This window comes from Molossus molossus, unplaced genomic scaffold (genome assembly GCF_014108415.1).
Source record: "Molossus molossus isolate mMolMol1 unplaced genomic scaffold, mMolMol1.p scaffold_m16_p_11, whole genome shotgun sequence".
Taxonomy (NCBI): Eukaryota; Metazoa; Chordata; class Mammalia; order Chiroptera; family Molossidae; genus Molossus; species Molossus molossus.
In genome coordinates, this window is record NW_023425346.1 from 78,907,159 (window position 1) to 78,926,171 (window position 19,013).

General features: G+C 43.2%; 1 protein-coding gene across 1 annotated transcript; it reads right to left on the bottom strand.

Annotated features, from left to right (window-relative positions):
- Positions 1 to 338: 338 nt before the first annotated feature.
- Positions 339 to 16,813, bottom strand: LOC118625156 (kelch-like protein 23). The gene is made up of 4 exons (XM_036253643.1): positions 16,769 to 16,813; positions 14,669 to 15,883; positions 8,113 to 8,265; positions 339 to 1,189 (listed from the first exon to the last, which is right to left on the bottom strand). The coding sequence occupies exons 2-4, from the start codon at positions 15,879 to 15,881 to the stop codon at positions 879 to 881; spliced, it is 1,677 nt and encodes a 558-aa protein (XP_036109536.1). The 5' UTR covers positions 15,882 to 15,883; positions 16,769 to 16,813; the 3' UTR covers positions 339 to 878.
- Between the last annotated feature and the right edge of the window lie 2,200 nt (positions 16,814 to 19,013).

The following is a 19,013-nucleotide window of genomic DNA, read 5'->3' on the forward strand; positions in this document are numbered from 1 at the left end:
ATCTAGTTCGTGGCAGAGCTGGGAAATGGATGCAAACTTCTTCTCATCAAGGTATTTTCTACTATATCACAACTGTTCTACATGCTTTCTGGCTCTAAAGTTCAATTTTATATGCAGACGTGTTTGTACTTAAGAATAAAGAGGATTTTCTAACATGCTTACACAAAGGATACCTAATCTAGTGATTTATATCAAAGCTGAAAATTAAAAATAGTTCTTACCATCAGCAAATGTCTATTTTCTCTGCAATTTCAGATTTGCCATTCTTTTAAATTTAGTTTGCAAACTCTCAACAGTAATTATCTTTTGCACAGTATTTTCTATATCTGTTAGTCAGTAAATAAAGAATAACAATAAATTATACACACAACAAAGGAAGTAAGTTCACATTCTAAATAATTCTGAAGGTGATAAAAACAAATTATTTTAAGTGTTGATTTTGTAGAGGTAGAGAAGATTCCTCCTTAAATTTCAAATCCTTACTACCTAAATAGAACCTTAATGTACACTGTATATTACATTACAGGGTCATAAGAGATTTCATTCCAAAGAATGATTCTGACCTACACCCAGTGTTAATGCTACCTGGAGAAAAAGTTCACTACAAAGGCATTTCACCTTTTACCAAGTGTCCAACATTCCATACCACCTTGGAAAAGCAGAGATTATAGATGCTAACCCCACTGATTCAACTGTAAATATACATTAGGTTTCTCTTGATCATTAATTACTAGGTTGGGGTGTAGAGCTAGGGTTGGAAATGAGAATTTACCTATTATGTGCCAGGCCATAAGAACAAGCAAGGGACTCCAAACTCTGCATTTTTTTTTTTACTACACCCTAAAACACTGATTACTTGGTCATTTCTATGAATCCAATCAGACATTATACACACAGACGCATCCGTGAGACCGCATGGCACTTGGAAGATTACCCACTATTTCCCACTTATTAAGATCTGGATCATACTTTTCAATGCTCTGAAGATACGTTCCCTTTGAATAGGAATATCCCCCAGTGACATAAATACATCCATTCATGATGACGGCACCACACTCCATCCTTCTTTCCATCATGGGAGCTGTCTCTCTCCATTCATTTTGTTCAGGGTCATAGCATTCCGTGAGTGTAGTTTGTCCACCAACTAGATAGAGTTTACTTTCAAATGGAACTGAACACAATCCATATTCTATTAAAAAGAAAAAAAGCAAATTTTATTAGGATAACAAACAAAACAGAAACCTTAGAGTGGTAATGTAATAATCCTTTACAATTAAGCGCACAAAAATAGAGCAGTCGTGACATTTTGATTCCAGCACACACTACCACAACACTGAGCCAGAAAATCCATTCCCTATCACCTGCCATTCTCTCTCAGGCCAGTGTTCAGCTGCCTCTGCAGGATGCCAGGGAAGAACTCATTCTCAGACCACTACCCTTCTGGGAATTTTGCAGCACAGGCACCTTTTATTCTACACCTATATGTAAAAGATGGTAGCAGCAGAGTCCCTCTGACATGAAGATATTCTAGATAACTGGTGTAGGTTCCTTCAGATCTTTGCTGTTATCCCGGCAACCAGCAGCAGGCAATCTGTAGTGTCTGTTGCCACAGCTGCTACATGGATTACCTTGCTTGTCAAGTCTCACACTGCTGTTCAAGTTAAGGACACAAGAAGTTAGAAAAAAAACCAACCAACCAGATTAGTGGGAACTACAGTCTTATCATCTTGAGAAGCTGTGAAAGGTGCTCAAAGGCAGAGGGCTGCTGTGTGAGGTCTGGGGCCTAAAGCTCAGAGTTTGCCTTCCAGGGTGTTTTAGTTTTCCCCATTATTTATCTCCTCCTCTACATCCAAAATTGCTTGCTCTTCAAGGTACCAAGATGTTTTGCAACTTCACTTCCTCTCCCTTCTTGCCAGGGCTTTGACCAGACCAAGGCAAGTGAGGCGCTGGTTATAAAACATAAAAAGGCTCTTACTCCGAGTGACTCAGTGACTGCTTCAATTTTGTGCCTCAAGCGTCTTAGTTGCCTTACCCTAGTCCCAACCCCGGGTTTCTTCCACGCCCCCATTTCTAACATCACTGCTAGTCTGGGGGTTCCTTCTTTGGGAGCATCAACCATAAAATTACACTTAAATACTTCTAGCTGCAGACCTAAAGGAAGGGCAGGATTTGTCAGTGGCACTAATAAATCTTTATTTATTTGCCATTATTTGCCATTACTGAGCTATTCCTTCCACCTGGAAGTCTCTTCTTTTTCCAGGTCTTTCCACAGCTGCCATTGTCTTGTCATTCAAGTCTCATCCTATTGTCATCTCCTCACAGGGACCTTCTTTCACCACCTAACCTGAAGTGGTCAGCTAGGCATCTCTGCCACATTATCCTATTTTACATCTCTCCATGGCACTTTTCATTATCTGGTATGGTTCTTGTTTACTGGCTCTCTCCCCCTTTTAACAGAGCTGTGTCCTACCCCCTGCTCTGTTCCCCACTGGAGAATGGCAGGTGTCTGGCACCTCTGATGACCCAATAAATGTTTATTGGATCAATGAATAAATTGTAACTCTGTGACTAAATATGCATTCCCCTGATTTTGTGGAAGAAAGTTTTATAAGCCCCTCTTTAGAAAGAGAGAATGTAAGATTAAAAATGTGATTTCTGCCCTGGCCGGCATGGCTCAGCAGTTAGAGCGTCAACCCAAGGACCAAAGAGTCTTGGGTTTGATTCCAGTCAAGGGCATGTACCTCAGTTGCCGTTCGATTCCCAGCCCTGGTCGGTGTTGTGCAGGAGGCAACCAGCCAATGTCTCTCTCATATCAATGTTTGTTTCTCTCTCTCTCTTTCTCCCTCCCTCCCACTCTATCTGAAGACAAATGAGAGAATATCCTCAGGTAAAGATTTTTAAAAAAGGTGATGTCCAGCCGGTGTGGCTCAGTGGTTGAGCATCGACCCATGTACCAAGAGGTCGCCAGTTCAATTCCCAGTCAGGACACATGCCCAGGTTGTGGGCCAAAATCCCAGTGGGGGGCATGCAGGAGGTGGCCAATCAATGTCCTCTCTCATGGATGTTTCTCTCTCTCTTCCTCTCTAAAATCAATAAAGAAAAACAATTTTTTTTTAATTAAAAAAAAGTGATTTCCCCTTTAAGAATGGAAGATAAATTCTTATCAGTCAAGTTCTTGTTATCTAGGTTTTGAAGGCTAAAGAAGTCTCAGAAGATGGGTATTTTTGCTTTGACTCCACATTCTGTTGTTCTCAAGTTTCTGACAAGAAAAGAATTCTCCCACCTCTGAAAAACCCATTTGTTACTTTCCAGTTATATACATGTAGACTTTTTACAGGATTTAGTTGTTTAAAATACTTGTGAGACACTGTTTTATATAAGTTATATGAATCATTCTGTCAAATGGTTACTGTAAAAATTCACGATGATGCAAAAATTTTGAGTCAATGAGCTTACACGGCTTTTCTTAAATTATTCAAATTTTACCAAAAATTCCTCAATTTGTGATTCTCATGTTAAGAAAGGTTTCTCAATCTTCCTACAGCAGTAAAAATGTTTAAAATAAAGTGATTTCTGATAGTTTCTCCTGTTACCCAAATACAACATAATATTCTATTACTGTGGATGGGAACTTTGTCTTCTTCAGCTGTAACTGCCTTTTTTCTATTGGTCACTCTATGAAGTTACTGAGGTCAACACACTGAATCTTGTTTATTGAGCTCCTAGCACTGTATAGCATGTGAAAAGCACTCAGCAAATATCTCTTGGACAAATGAATAAATGAACAATTTCAAACCAAGCTTGGGAATGGCACCATCTGCTACAGCTCTGAGCTTACACACAAACATTCACTACAAATTCATGGCAGTCTGTATTCGGTATTACATGAGCGATATGAACAAACCCATGCAGGGATTCAGAGACAACCACAATATTTTCACCCATTAAATACTCATTGAAATGCTTTCAAAATTTTTTCCTAAGATTTTTTTTCTAACTGAAAAGACCTACAAAGCTTATCTAATATAACTTCCTTATTTTACTGGAAAATAAGAACCAAGAGCTTAAACTGCTGCCCAGGATTAGGCAAGTAAATAAATGGGAGAGCCAGGAGAAAGCTCTTCCCACGTGACACAGCCCTCCAAGGTTTTTCTCCTTTCTCACCTACAGCTGCTTTCCTGTTCTTCATGCCCTCTTCTTCCTCGGCTCATCCCTTAACTAATGCTGTTTCCCAAGGTTCTGCCCATAGCTGTGTTGTTGGTCCCACCCTCCCAAGACATCTCATTCATCCCCACACCCATAGCCATCATCTCTAAGGAAACAACTTCGAGATCTATATTTCGCTGCACTCCTCCTCCTGAGTTGCAGACCCACAACTCCTATTGCTTTCTGGACAGCGCCTCTGGTTATCCAATTAGTTTTTCACATTTAACTATAAAACTGAGCTTATTCTCTCTTCACTTCTCCCTTCCTATTGGCTGTTTCTTCAGTGCTCCCTACCCTCCCAAACCACCAACCAGAGACCCTGGAATGACTGTCAACTCCTTTCTCTCCCTCATTTCCTGTTTCTAATCAGTCAAGATAGCAATCACTACCAAGTCAATCAATGTCAAATCTATAACATTCCTCACATCTGTCCATTTTCTACTCCTACCACTTCAGGCTTTCAGCATTTCCCACCTGGGAATAAGCGCTCTTCTTAAAACTAAGAACTGATCACACCTCATTCTCTTGCTCTGACACCTCTGACAGTTCTCCATTTTTAAAATTCTCCTGACTGCCATTCAAAGCCCTCCATGAAACACCCTCAACTAAACTTTCCTATCTAGTCTCCTGTTCCACACTCTTACATGTCATTCATCTACATCTACATCTACTCCCAAGTACTGGAATAAACCTGGAATCTTCCCTTCTGCCTTCTTTCATTGGCTAACTTTCTGCCAAAAAACCCTTCCTTAAAAACAACCTTCCTTAATTGCAGCCATTCTTTAAGGCCTAAATCATAATGACCTATTCCTGAAGCTCCTAGATTCCCCTTAATTAAACTCAAGCTCTCTCTGTCCTCAATTTCAATAGCACTTATTTGTAAGATTGTCTTATATTGCCGTTATGAACGTATAGTTGCTATTAGATTCTGAGTTCTTATAGAGGTAGAGACTATCCCTTAATTATCTTTGTATCTTACATAGTAACTAGAATATACTTCCCAAGGTAAGGTCTCAATAAATATTATCTTGAATTTAATGGATTTACAGTCCCCTGTTTTTCAACTCCACAAAACTACTCCCCTTAAAGGTATTAAGAAAAAAGATAACGTGCCTCAGTTGGTTGGGCATTGTCCTGTACACTGAAAGGTTGTCGGTTTGATTCCCAGTCAGGTCACATGCCCGGATTGCAGGCTGGATCCTGGGAAGGGGGAATGCAGGAGGTAGCCAATGGATGTTTCTCTCTCACATCAATATATCTCTCTCTCCCCGTTCCTCTGTCTCTAAAAATCAATTTAAAAAGAAAAAAGATAATGCTTATATTATGTTCTAAAAATAATAGCCATTTCTTTGTAGTCTAAGCTATATACCTATAAGGTAAACTCAACACTGACATTTTTTTTTTTTATCCTCACCCGAGGACATTTTTCCATTTTTTGTTCAGATACAGTGGGAGGGAGAGAGAGGAAGAGAGAGAGAGAAACATCGACATGAAAGGGACACATCGAGTGGCTGCCACCCGCACGACCAACCAGGGCTGGGGACAAACTGCAATCGAGGTACAAGCCTTTAGCGGGAACCGAACCCCGGACCACAGGCCGATGCTCTAACCGCTGAGCCAAACTGGCCAGGGCTCGGGTATTTATTTATTTATTTATTTATATTTTTTTATCCTCACCTGAGGACATTTTTCTATTTTTTGTTCAGGTAGAGTGGGAGGGGGAGAGAGGAAGAGAGAGAGAAACATCGATGTGAAAGGGACACATCAAGTGGCTGCCACCCACACGACCAACCAGGGCCGGGGACAAACTGCAACCGAGGTACATGCCCTTAGCAGGAACCGAACCTGGGTCTCTCGGGACCGCAGGCCGACGCTCTAACCGCTGAGCCAAACCGGCCAGGGCTATTTTTAAAACAACCCCTTTATGCAATACATATTGTTTATAATGTAAATAACTACCCTCTAGTTTGTTAATCTGACTTTTCATATACTGGATTTTGTTTGTAAAGCTAAATCAGAGTGATAGCTAGCTCATAAAGTTAATGCAAGGATCAAAGGAGAAAACAGTGTCATTAAGAGCATGATGCTCCCAAGCAGACTGCCTGGATTAAAACCTTACCTCTAACAAGCATTAGCTGGCCGACCTTGGGCAACTTATTTACTATCTGTGTGCCTTAGATAATAGAGATAATAAATGAGACAATAATAGTACCGAGCTCACAAGATTGCTGTGAGGTTTACATAGATTAATCCATGTAAAACTACTGAAATAGTTAGTGCCTGGCACTTGCTCACTGACTAAATGTTAGCTATTACTCAATATGAGCTGCTATTATTTTCCATTATAACTTCATTGGTCCTGGAAAGTGGTGGGGGTCTGAGATAATACACATGGGCTACTAGGAAACAGAGTCTAGGCATTCCACGTCTTCAGAGCCAGGACAGTCTGCGATGGAAGTCTCTTCTTTTTTTTTTTGGAAATCTCTTCTTATGCAAAGTCTGTGATATATGAAGATGCATTACCTGATTCAGGTGTGCTCTACCTGAACTGTGAGATGACATACATGACGTAGGGGTATTAGTAGCTGCAATGGTCAAAAGCAGGAGAGCCTGCTCCCTTAAGGAGAGGCAGATGGCTTACTAGTTACAGCACAGTTTATGCAATCAGACTGCCTGAACTAAATCCTCGTCTATCACTTCCAAACTATGTGACCTTGGCAAAGTTAGTTATCCTTTCTAGGTCTCTATTTCCAAATACCTACCAACAAGGTTTTGTAGTTAGAATTTAAGGTAATATTACAGGTATAGTGCTTAGTCATTGCCAAGCCTATGAAAAGTGCTGGAGGTTAGCTGTCTCTGTTACTCGCAGATGGCTCTAGCTTGTGAATTTCAGTTACACTCTCCAGTAACCCACATAGAGGCCTGATGCTATATAGAAAATGACTCAAAGTAGTATGGTGATCTGGTGATATAAATCTTTCGTAATGAAGAAAGCTCAAACAGGATATAGATAACGCTTTCCCCAAACTCTTAAAAAAGACAAGTCAAAGAACAAAAGACACCACAGAAAGCAGGCCATTCCTTGGGGGTAGACGACATGACCCCTTTATGATTGTTACAGAAAGGCCAATATAGGCTCTGCACATTGTAGGAGCGAGTGCTTAATAGTTACTGAAATCCAGAAAGAGCATGCTTCTAAAAAAAGAAACCATCTCCTGCTGAACAGAATCAATAGGTACCCTTCCCAACTATTTGACAGAGTAAAGCTTTTTACCTGTCTATAAAAGTTGTGTTTTATATAATGCATGTAAATGAAAGAAAGCACATAGGGAATAGGAAACAAAAAGAATCTAAGTGAAAAGACATTTAAAAGAAACTTTTAACAGTTTTTTTTTTTTTTTTTTTTTTTATCCTTACCCGAGGATATTTTTCCATTTTTGTACAGATAGAGTGGGAGGGAGAGAGGGGAAGAGAGAAAGAGAGAGAAACATCGATGTGAAGGGACACATCGAGTGGCTGCCACCCGCAAGACCAACCAGGGCCGGGGACAAACTGCAACCGAAGTACGTGCCCTTAGCGGGAACCGAACCCGGGTCTCTCCAGACCACAGGCCGACGCTCTAACCGCTGAGCCAAACTGGCCAGGGCTAAAAGAAACTTTTAATCGCACAGGCTTAAAATGTATGTTGTGTAAGCACATGAGAAAAAGTTTTTGTAGGCATGATCCAATCTGAATAATCTAAATTGTGATTATTGTTACATGGAAACATAAATATTTTGAGACTTTTAATTACACCCATGTGTAGTCTACCAATACGTTTAGCATTTTCCTATTTCTAGCCACTTTAACCATCTTATACTGATAAGCTGTATCACAACATGTACCACTGAGACAGTATTTTGTTACCTGGATGTGGACTGGAGGTGATGAGGCTCCACTCGTTGATATCTGAATTGTAGCTCTGGACCTTGTCATAGGTGCAGCTTCCTCTGTAGCCACAGTGTCCACCAATGACATAAATGACTTCATGTAAGACACAGGCAGTAGCATTTCCCACACCTGTGTGTTAATTAAAATCATATCTTCAAAATGATCTTACATTCTATTTTGTAATGAATATTATATTGTTTTTGTTATTTTAAAATTTTTCTTTAAATATATTTTTATTGATTCTAGAGAGAGAGGAAGGGAGAGGGAGAGAGATAGAAGCATCGATGGGAGAGAAACATCAACATCAATTGGCTGCCTCTTGCATGGCCCCCACCGGGAATCCAGCCCAAAACCTGAGCAGGTGCCCCAACCTAGACCCAAACCAGTAACCTCTTGGTGCATAGGCTGACACTCAACCACTGAGCCACACTGTCTGGGCAATTTTTGTTATTACTGATAGCAGAGGTAAGGCACTGTGCTTGGTGCTATGAAGGATAGAAGAATGAAGAAGAAAAGCTCCTTGCACTCTTTGAGGGTGAGATATTTGCACGAATAACTAGAACGCAGGGTACAGAACTACTGTGGATGTGCAGAGCAAAGAAACATTCATTTTGACTGGGAAAATCAAGGCAGGAGTTGACAAAATTAGATTTGGGCCTTAGTAGGTAGGACTTTGGCAGGCAGAGGTGAGAGGAAGCCACCCTAAGTGAGGGCAAGGCAAGTGCAAAGGCTTACTGGCCAATTCAAGTAGCTGTTTTAATTCTGTCACCCTGGAAGGGAAGGTGGCACACCTGGGGTTGTCCTGTGGGAACTGAAACTGGCAGGGTACGTTGGAGCCACATGGCAAAGAATCCAGATGCCCAACTAAGAAGTCTGGACTTAATTCAGCAGAGTTTCAACGGTTTTTAGACAAAGGATGGGAGGGGATACAAGGATAGAAGGGTAGAAATGGTCCAAATGCAAGTGTCGAGGGCCTGAGTTACAAGGGGTCTTGTGTATAGAGGAAGGTGCACAGAGGCAAGAGACACCGGTAGCCCTGGCCAGTGTGGCTCAGTTCCTTGGGTGTTGTCCTGTGCACCAAAAGGTTGTCAGTTCAACTCCCAGTCAGAACTAGCCAAAACAAGCCCTGGTTTTGGGCTCGATCTCCAGTGGGAAGTGTGCAGGAGGCAGCCGATCAATGTTTTGTTCTCATGTCAGTGTTTCTCTCTCCCTCTCCCTTCTTCTCTATAAAAATCAGTAATAAAATCTTTAAAAGAGAGAGAGAAAGAGAGAGAGGCACAGCTAAAACAGAAGGGCCTTGATGACTGAGTTGGAGACAAGACAGATTTTGAGGTCCTGAGCTTAGAAAACTGGGAAACACTGATGCCATAGAAAAATGAGGAGGGGCCCAGCTGGTGTGGCTCACTGGTTGAGGGTCAACCCATGCACCAAGAGGTTGCCAGTTCGATTCCCAGTCAGGGCACATGCCCAGGTGGTGGGCCCAATCCCCAGTGGGGGACATGCAGAGGCAGTCCATCGATGTTCTCTCTCATCGATATTTCTGTCTCTCTCCCTCATCCCTTCCTCTCTCTTTAAAATCAATAAAAGAAAAAATATTTTAAAAAAAGAAAAATGAGGAGGAAGAGAAAATGGTTTCAGCAGGGGAACAAGAAGAGAGGAAGAATGATGATGAGGTTCATTTTAGTTGAAATGTCAGTTTAGTCTTTCGACCAGCTTTTACTTAGCATTGTTACATGGTGAGTGCAGTTCAATCTCCTTGTTCAATTCTACTCCAAAACAAAAGTGAGTTTATAAGCAGGGCAGTTATGAGGGGCGGGGAAAGTTAGGAGTTCCTAAAGAGCCATCTATTTATTTCTCTGCACCTCCCTCACCTAAAAAAGGAAATGAATTTGAAATTTGACTCTACCCAATTTAGGTGCTCATCACTAGGGAAAGAAGCTAGTTCACTTCAAGACTACAAAATAAAACAAACTGGGGAAAAATGTTATCCTTTCCATATAAGAATGGGAAAGTAAATGTTCAGTGTGAGTCTGAGCATCAGAACTAGCCAAAACTGCACATAACTGACAAAGTGTTCCCCTTCCTAGGATGATCAGATATAATCAGGAACCAAACCTTCAAGTAAAATGCATAAAACTTTGAAATTTCAGACCCAGCTGGCAGGTGGGGGAGGACTTTGGCATGTGAAGGCCTCCCATTCCTCTCAAAGCTGAGTCAAGAACACATTCAGCTTTTCTTTCACAGTGGATATACCATTGCAGCATTTAATTTTCAGCAAGCGTTGCTTCAAGTCATTTAACAAATTACAATAAAGTAATAGGTTTCCATCCTCAAAGAAATATACTGTAAACTACAAAACCACTGAAACTTATCATTAAGAAACACAAGCAGAGCCGGTTTGGCTCAGCGTTTAGAGCATCCGCCTGTGGACGAGACAGTCCCAGGTTCGGTTCCCACTAGGGGCACATACCAAAAAAAAAAAGAAAGAAAAAAAAATTTGACTGGTGCAGCCACTATGGAAAACAATATGGTGTTACCTCAAAAAATTAAAAACTGAACTGCCATTTGACCCAGTGATCCCACTTCTAGGAATATACCCTGAGAAGCCTGAAACACCAATCAGAAAGAATATATGTACCCCCATGTTTGTAGCAGCACTATTTACAATAGCTAAGATCTGGAAACAGCCCAAGTGTCCATCAATAGACGAATGGATAAAAAAGCAGTGGTACAGCCCTGGCCGGTTTGGCTCAGCGGTTAGAGCGTCGGCCTGCGGTCCGGAGAGACCCGGGTTCGGTTCCCGCTAAGGGCGCGTACTTCGGTTGCAGTTTGTCCCCGGCCCTGGTCGGTTGTGCGGGTGGCAGCCACTCGATGTGTTTCTTTCACATCGATGTTTCTCTCTCTCTCTCTGTTCCTCTCTCTCCCTCCCACTCTACCTGAACAAAAAATGGAAAAAAAAATGTCCTCCGGTGAGGATAAAAAAAAAAAAAAAAAGCAGTGGTACATATACACAATGGAGTACTATGCAGCTGTAAGAAAGAAAAGATCTCTTATGCTTTGAGACTACATGGAGGGACCTGGAAAGTATTATCCTAAGTGAAACAAGCCAAACAGAGAAAGACAAGTATCATATGATCTCACTTATTTGTGGAATATAATGAACATAACAGTCTGAGGAATGGGGTAGTCCCAGAGATGTGGAAGTGGGGTACAGACTGACAATCCCCAGAAGAGGGGGTGATGGGGGAGAGATAAACCACAGAACTTATATGCATGTATGCATGAACAATGGACATGGACAACAAAGCTGGGGACAGGGCAGGGAGGGAGAGGGAGGGGGGAATCAGTGGGGGAAAAAGGAGAAACATCTGTAACAAAAATTAATTAATAAAAAAAAAAAACAGGCAGAAATGTATCTAGGTTTACAACAACTGCTAAAATATCTGCAATGCCCTTATTTCTTCTGTAAAAGAGGAGCACATTGGAGAGAGGACTGGGAATCAGTAAGTGGGGGTGGTCATATTCAGGTAGAATAAAAAACCAGAGCAGCAATAGCAGTGGGCTTTAAGCCACCTTCTCCCCCACCCTACCAACCACTGCTGATCCTTTGGGCATGCAGGAGAGCGGTCATGATTTAACATAAAAATAATTCTGCTCCATCAAAGTTGACAAGTTCTTCTATAATGATGTTCATGAAAACAATGCTAAGTCCTTCACATGCATGAGTTCATTTAGTCCTCTTAAAACCGTAAACTACGTAACGTCACCCCCTTCGTACAGACGGCAAAACTGGAGCACAGGGAGATTAAACAATCTGCCGAAGCTCACTAGCAAGTGAGTGGAAAGTTGGAATTTGGACTCGGGCATTTGGTTTCAGAAGCAGTGTGCCTGGTCACAAGGCTATTCTGCCTCTCAGGCTTCCTGCTTGTCATCCAAGGATCATACCAGGTCAGATTCCCAGACCAGGTCAGATTCCCACACCCTCACTAGTGTTGCAAAAGAAACAGAAAGGCCTGGGAAAAAAACATTTGGGATAAAATGACACAAACTTGGTAACAAACAACCAATTGTTTTTGTGCAACTCCCCTTCACCAATAAATAAATGTAATTAAGAGTCCAGCTTAACTCTTTTTCATTGGGAAGGAAGGAGAGCAAGTTAATTTAGTACCAAATAGCAGAAAATATAATGTTTATCACACAGATATTGAGACTCAATAGCATGCCTGGCTCTGTGGGCCACATGAGGGAGGGTATGGGATCTGCCTTTCTCTTTAAAACAATGATACAAGACTTGAATCAAAACAACAGAGGCTCAACAAACAAGGGTTGGCGAGGGTGTGGAAAAAAGGGCACTCTCGTGTACTACTGGTGGAAATGCAGACTGGTGCAGCCACTATGGAAAACAATATGGAGTTTCCTAAAAAAATTTAAAATGATCTGCCTTTTGATCCCACTTTTGGGTACATATCCAAAGAAACCCAAAACACTAATTCAAAAAGAATATATGCACCTCTATATTTATAGCAGTGTTATTTACAATAGGCAAGATCTGGAAACAGCCCAAGTACCCATTAGTAGATGAGTGGATAAAAAGCTGTGGTACATTTACACAATGGAATACTACTAGGACGTAAAAAAGGGGGGAATCTTACCTTTTGCAACAGCATGGATGTACCTGGGGATTATAATGCTAAGAGAAATAAACCAGTCAGAGAAAGACAAATATCGTATGATCTCACTTATATGTGAAATCTAATAAACAAAATAAACTGACAAAATAGAAACAGAGGCATGGATACATGAAACAGACTGACAGCTGTCAGAGGGGAGGGGGATTGAGGGGGAAGGAATTAAGCAAAAAACCCATAGATGTAGACAACAGTGTGGTGATAGCCAGAGGAAAAGGGGGGGGGGGTGGAAGTGGGCAAAGGAGGGAAGAATGGGGACAGAAAGAGGCTTTGCTTGGGACAATGGACGCACGATGCCATGTACAGATGATGTTTTATTAAGTTGTACATTTGAAACCTGTATGGTTTTGTGAACAATGTCACTCCAATAAATTCAATTTAAAAGAAAGCAGAGGTTATTTCTCTCTAGTTTTTGAGAGAATGTAATTTGTTACACCCTACAGGGACCCAAACTTTCAAGGTTTTATTGAATGACCTTTTAAAAGAGAGAAGATCGGCCCTGGCCAGTTTGGCTCAGCAGTTAGAGTGTTAGCTTGCAGACCAGAAAGTCCTGGGTTCAGTTACCGCCAAGGGCATGTACCTCGATTGCCGTTTGTCCCCGGCCCTGGTTGGGGTCATGTGGGTGGCAACCAGTCGATGTGTCTCTCTCACACTGATGTTCCCCCCCCGCCCCACTCTATCTGAAGATAAATGCAAAAATGTCCTCTGGTGAGGATTTAAGAAAAGAGAAAGAGAGAGAGAAGATTGCCCAGGCCGGTGGTGGCCTAGTAGGGTGAGCATCGTTCCAAGCACCAAAAGGTCACTGGATCGATTCCCAGGTTGTGGGCTCCATCCTGGTCTGAGTGCGTGCAAGAAGCAGCTGATCAATGTTGCTCTCACTCCCTCTCCCTTCCTCTCTCTCTCTAAAACCAGTAAAAATACATTTTTTAAAAAAGAGAGAGCCCTGAGCAATGGTTAGAGCATCCGCCCGTGGACTGAAAGGCCGAGGATTCAATTCCCAGTCAAGGGTACATACCTGGGTTGCAGGATGGATCCCCATGTGGGAGGCAACCAATGGATGTGTCTCTCTCTCTCCCTCTTCCTCTCCCTGCCTCCCTTTCACTCTACCTAAAAATAAATTAATGAAAAAATATCCTCTGGTGAAGATTAACGAAAAAGAGAGAGAGAGAAAATATCCTCAGGTGAGAATTAACCAAAAAAAGAGAGATAGAGAGAAGATCAGATGATGAACAGAAAAAGAATATTTAAAAAAGCAGAATAAAAAAGTGTTCAATTTCAAGAGCAATCCAATATAAATAAGTAAGCGGGTTGTAGAGTAAGAAGAATGAATGAATTATACTGGTTTCTAATATAAAGATGTCTTTTCTAGCCTGAGTATTGTAAACATATTAAAAATCTCAGACAATGCCCTGGCCAGTTTGGCTCGGTGGTTAGAGTGTCAGCCCGTGGACCAGAGAGTTCTGGGTTCGGTTTCCACTAAGGGCACATACCTCGGTTGCAGTTTGTCCCCAGCCCCATGGGGTTGTGTGGGTGGCAGCCAGTCGATGTGCCTCTCTCACATCGATGTTTCTCTCTCTCTTCCTCCCTCTCTCCTTCCCACTCTATCTGAAGATAAATGCAAAAATGTCCTCAGGTGAGGATTTAAAAATCCTCATAGTATGGGGACTGCCATACTATGTTTTTACTTGCAACATTCTGCACAGTATTATTTGTATAATCCATTATAGTTCCTAGACAGCATTCCAAAGTGATAAATTCTTTTTAAAGTTATTTGCAAGAAAAGCAACACCACTGGCCCAACCTTAAACACCTAAAAATGCAGAATAACGATAATCTGTACTTACCTTTAATCATGTTTGCAATGGGTATCCATTTCTCTTTTAATGGGTCATAGAACTCGGCCTCTTCTGCTGGAGCCCCTTTTCTGTAACCACCTAAAGCATAGACACAGCCGCCCAAGGTGACTGCACAGTGGTAATACCTGGCATTGAGCATTGGCAAACCTTCCGTCCATTCATCACTTTCACTGTTATAGATCCACACTGTGTCAAGAGCTTCTATGTTATCCGTCCTGTAACCCCCCGTTACATAAATGTTGGGTCCCAAACATGTAACACCATAGCTCTCCCTAGTATAATCTGGTATTTCTGCTCCCTGAATCCAAACATTTGTCAAAGGATCCCATATGTGAACCTCTGATAAAGGATGCCAGTAATAGCCTCCAATGATATACATTGTGGCTGTGGACCTCTGGGAAATCTCTTTATGCATGGGATTCAAAGCATTGTATATTAGAGACCGTATCTTATTTTCAGTTAGTAGGCAGCTTCTTTGAAGGCCTAAAGCTGTTTTTAAATACACTGGATCTATATCTATGTTGACATAGCTTAGTAGATTATACAAGCATCCAATTCGATTTTCTACATCATAAGCAGTCCACTTAATAACTGGCTCTATGATGGCTTCTTCTTTCCAAACACTGAGGTTCTTTCTGGACAAAATAAAGAGAAACTTTTCAAGGCTGATTTCCAGAAATTCTTCTTGTTGCCATACTTCCTTAAATCTTGAACACAGAATTCTTTGAGATTCCTTCTCTAGTTCTGGACACATGTGGAATTCTGCAAAGGAGTGCATTCCAATACAATTATCAATATCCAGGTGCCTTACCAAAAACTGCTCACAAGCTTTCTTTACTGAAAGGAACTGTAGCAGATCTGCTGCTTCAAGCAAGCTTTGAACATTTCTTTTAGTTATTTCGATTTGGGAAGTGTATGCATAATTTACAAGACCTTCCAAAATATCATGGTGGATGCCAAAGATTTTTATTTTATTTTTAAATTTTTCTTTCATGTCAGCTGTGAACATTGCCTTAAAATAATTGCTGCAAGCAGCTAAAACAGCTCGGTGACAATGGAAGATTATGCCTGAAGGACACTGAAGGGTGATATCTGTAAATAATCCATCCAAGTAAAATGTTTTGAATGCATCCAGAAAATCCACTGGATGCGCTGAGTCCTTAAAAAGGTAAATATAATCTTCTTGTCCTTTTAGAGCCATGGCTGCAATAAATATGAAACAATGTGTGTTTTTTCAATGTTGCATATTAACTCAAATATTAAACATTCCAATAATTATAATAATTGATTAGCATCTAACATACTCAAAACTAGACTAAGTTCAACATTCTAAATGCAAACTGTGGGGGGACTATTTCGTCATTTATATGCTAGTCAACTTAAATTCAGTGTAGCTCAGAGCCTGAAATGAAGCCCTGGATTTTTCAGTAACCCTCGGATTTTTCAATAATCCTTTCTAGAAACATATATTAATTTCCTACCCCAGTGACCTAGTCTCCAGTCTGTCCGGAGCAGGCGGTCCGAGAGACAAACCACACTTGGCAAACCAAGTGCCCGAGGGGTCACCCTACTCAACTGAGAGAGGCCGGCCTCGGTTCGATCCCCACTCAACCTTTTTCCCTTTCACGTCGCTTCGGGATGCCCCCCGAGGGACGATGGAAATAGAGCGGGACGAGGCGTCTGGGGAAAGGGAAACCCTGTGCCCCTCGGAGGAAGGAAGGGAGAAAGGGAAGCGGTGCCGCAGGGTTCCCGCCCGCCCGCGCCGCGCCGGGGTTCCCGCCCGCAGACCGCCCCTTCTCGGGGTCTGGCACCGGGACTCGGCTCCAGGGCGCCGCGCGCCGCCCCCGCGCCGCGCGCCCAGGTCCCTCGGCCCCGGACGCCTCGCAGGTGTGGGGAGGGCGCCGCGGGCGGCCCCGCGCTCAGCCCGGCCCGGCGCCCGCGCGGCCATTGTCTCCGCACCTCCGCCGCGGGCGGGCGCTGGCAGCCGCGCGGCCCCGCTCTCCCGCGCTCGGCCCTATCCCCGCCCCGCCCCGCCCACGCTGGCCTCCGGCGGCGGGTCCGCACCGCACCGCACCGCACCGCACCTACCTCCGGCGGCGGCGGCTTCGGGACGCGGTGCTGGCCCGCGGGCTAGCGGCGAGCGGGGGCGGAGGCGCCTCCCGACCCTCTGACCATCTTTGGAAGAGGCGCGGCAGAGGCTGCCTCCTATTTTGGTGTCCCGGCTGCTCCCCGCCTACAACCGAACAGCCCCCCGCGCGGTCTGGGCGCGGGGCCACTCGCGGGAGCTCCCGGAGGCGGGGCGCACGGCGGGCGCACGACCGCAGCCCCTCCCGGGCTCCCCGCAGCAGGTGGTCGGCCTCCCGAGGGCCGTGCCGGGGCCGCCGGCCCCCGTCTCCGGGGGGCCTGCTCTCAAGCACACGTACCCCCGAGCACTTTCTCGCTGGACAGACCCTGGAAGTCCTGAGTGAAGGGCACACGTGGGGGCTGGGACGGGGTGCCCTTTACCCTAACTTCGCTGGCTCTCGCCAGGCCCGGCCCTAATGGGGGGGAGAAGTGGAGGGGAGAGAATGCCGCAAATCGTGAGGTCTGGTGCTGAGGTCGCCTCCCAAAGGCCGGAAGTAGCTGCGGCTTTCCCACCGCCGCCATCTGCCCCAGTGGAGCACCCAGGAGGGAGCCCTTGGGCTAGATTTGCACACTATGGGTTAACCTGGAAGCTTTCAGATAACTGGGAGCAGCCTGGGCCAAGGATTCGGGTTACCGTATTTAGAGCAGAGTAGCCGGAGTCACCAGTCTTTCTTCCTGTTAACAGCCAGTAAAGATGTCCATGTGCTACACCAGAAAGTTCGTTTTCTTGTTCCAGCAAAGCCAGTATCAAATATTTTCACTTCTCATTCATTCATTTTTTTAAAATATGTTTTTATTGATTTTTCAGAGAGCGTGGAAGGGGGAGGGAGAGAGAGAGAGAAACATTGATGTGTGAGAGAGACAAATCAACCGCCGCCTCCTGCACAACCCCAGTTGGGCCCCGGGAACAAACCTGCAACCCAGGCACATGCCCTTGACCAGAATCGAACTGAGACCCTTTGGTCGCAGGCAGATGCTCTAACTGTTGAGCCAAACCAGCCAGGGAGAATCTACTAGCCATCTTAAGGGAGGAAGGAGACTTGGATGAAAGGAACACCAGAGAGCAGTGTCTTTCTCAGAGTATGGAAAGACAGAATATGCAAATGGACAATGGCTACACTGTATATGACAACAGAACACTGAAGGAGACACGAGCAGTCTAGAAAGCCAAATCATAACCTCTGCAGCAACTGGACCAGAACAGGCAGGAGTGGTTAAGACTGCTAACTTCCCTATTTTTACCCCATACTTCCAACTCAGGACCACCAGAGAAAGCCAGATAGGCTCCCTAAACTAAGGACATAACATACACCCTGCTTCAAGTAGTCTGCCTCCAGATTTCCCAGGCCAGCAATCTCCAATCAGAGCAGACCTGAGACCTTCCCCTTCTCACTTTTATGTAAAGCTTTCCCACTCTCTGCCTGTCTTTGAGCCTCTGCCAAAGACAAGTGTAGGTGGCTGACTCTTAGTATAGCAAGATCTGAAAAAAAAAAAAAAAAAAAAAGCAGCCGTTTGTTCTCATTTAGGGAGTTTTAGCTCAATTCCACATGTCAGACCATCTCTATTGGATTATGTGGGGTGCTGGTTATGCCGCACCCCACAACCATCACCACCACCAGCACCCAGACTTGGAGAGGATGGAGACCTTGGATTATGCATTCTAATCAAGGGCATCATGTGATTTTTTAATTTTTCAGTTAAAATAATGTATATTGGGTCCAAAATGGAAGAAAAATTAAAGGTTTAAAATCCCAGCATCTGGTAAACAGTTTAGTAGAAAAAAAACAAAAATGAGATTTCGTTTCAGGCTTAAAGTTCATCTCTGTCATTTATCTAACATGTAACTTTAAACAAGTTACTAACCTCTGATCCTTAGTTTTCTTATCTGTAAAACAGAAAATTCAATACTTTATCAACCTAACATAAGGTTATTGGAAAGATGAAATTACAAATGTGAAAGAGCTTAGGACGTGGTATATAAGTGTAAGCTATTACAATGAAAGGGTATTTAAAACCTCAATTTGGAAATTAGCATCTAAATATTTTTCAGAAACTTATGAATTTTGTAGTTAATTGTAATTATAGACAATTTGTCTTCTATAACCAATAGTGATATTATTGTTGTCATTCGAGGACACGATTATGACTGATTGAATATAGGATATTCTTTCCACGTTTGTCACTGAAGTGCAGAGATGGCTGTTAGTGG

What these genes read in the sequence shown, in the direction of transcription:
- LOC118625156 (XM_036253643.1), bottom strand. Translation starts at nt 15,881, where the DNA reads ATGGCTCTAAAAGGACAAGAAGATTATATTTACCTTTTTAAGGACTCA. An exon ending in CATTGCAAACATGATTAAAG is followed by an intron (nt 8,266 to 14,668) that starts GTAAGTACAGAT and finishes ATTAACACACAG; the next exon opens with GTGTGGGAAATGCTACTGCC. An exon ending in CACCTCCAGTCCACATCCAG is followed by an intron (nt 1,190 to 8,112) that starts GTAACAAAATAC and finishes TCTTTTTAATAG; the next exon opens with AATATGGATTGTGTTCAGTT.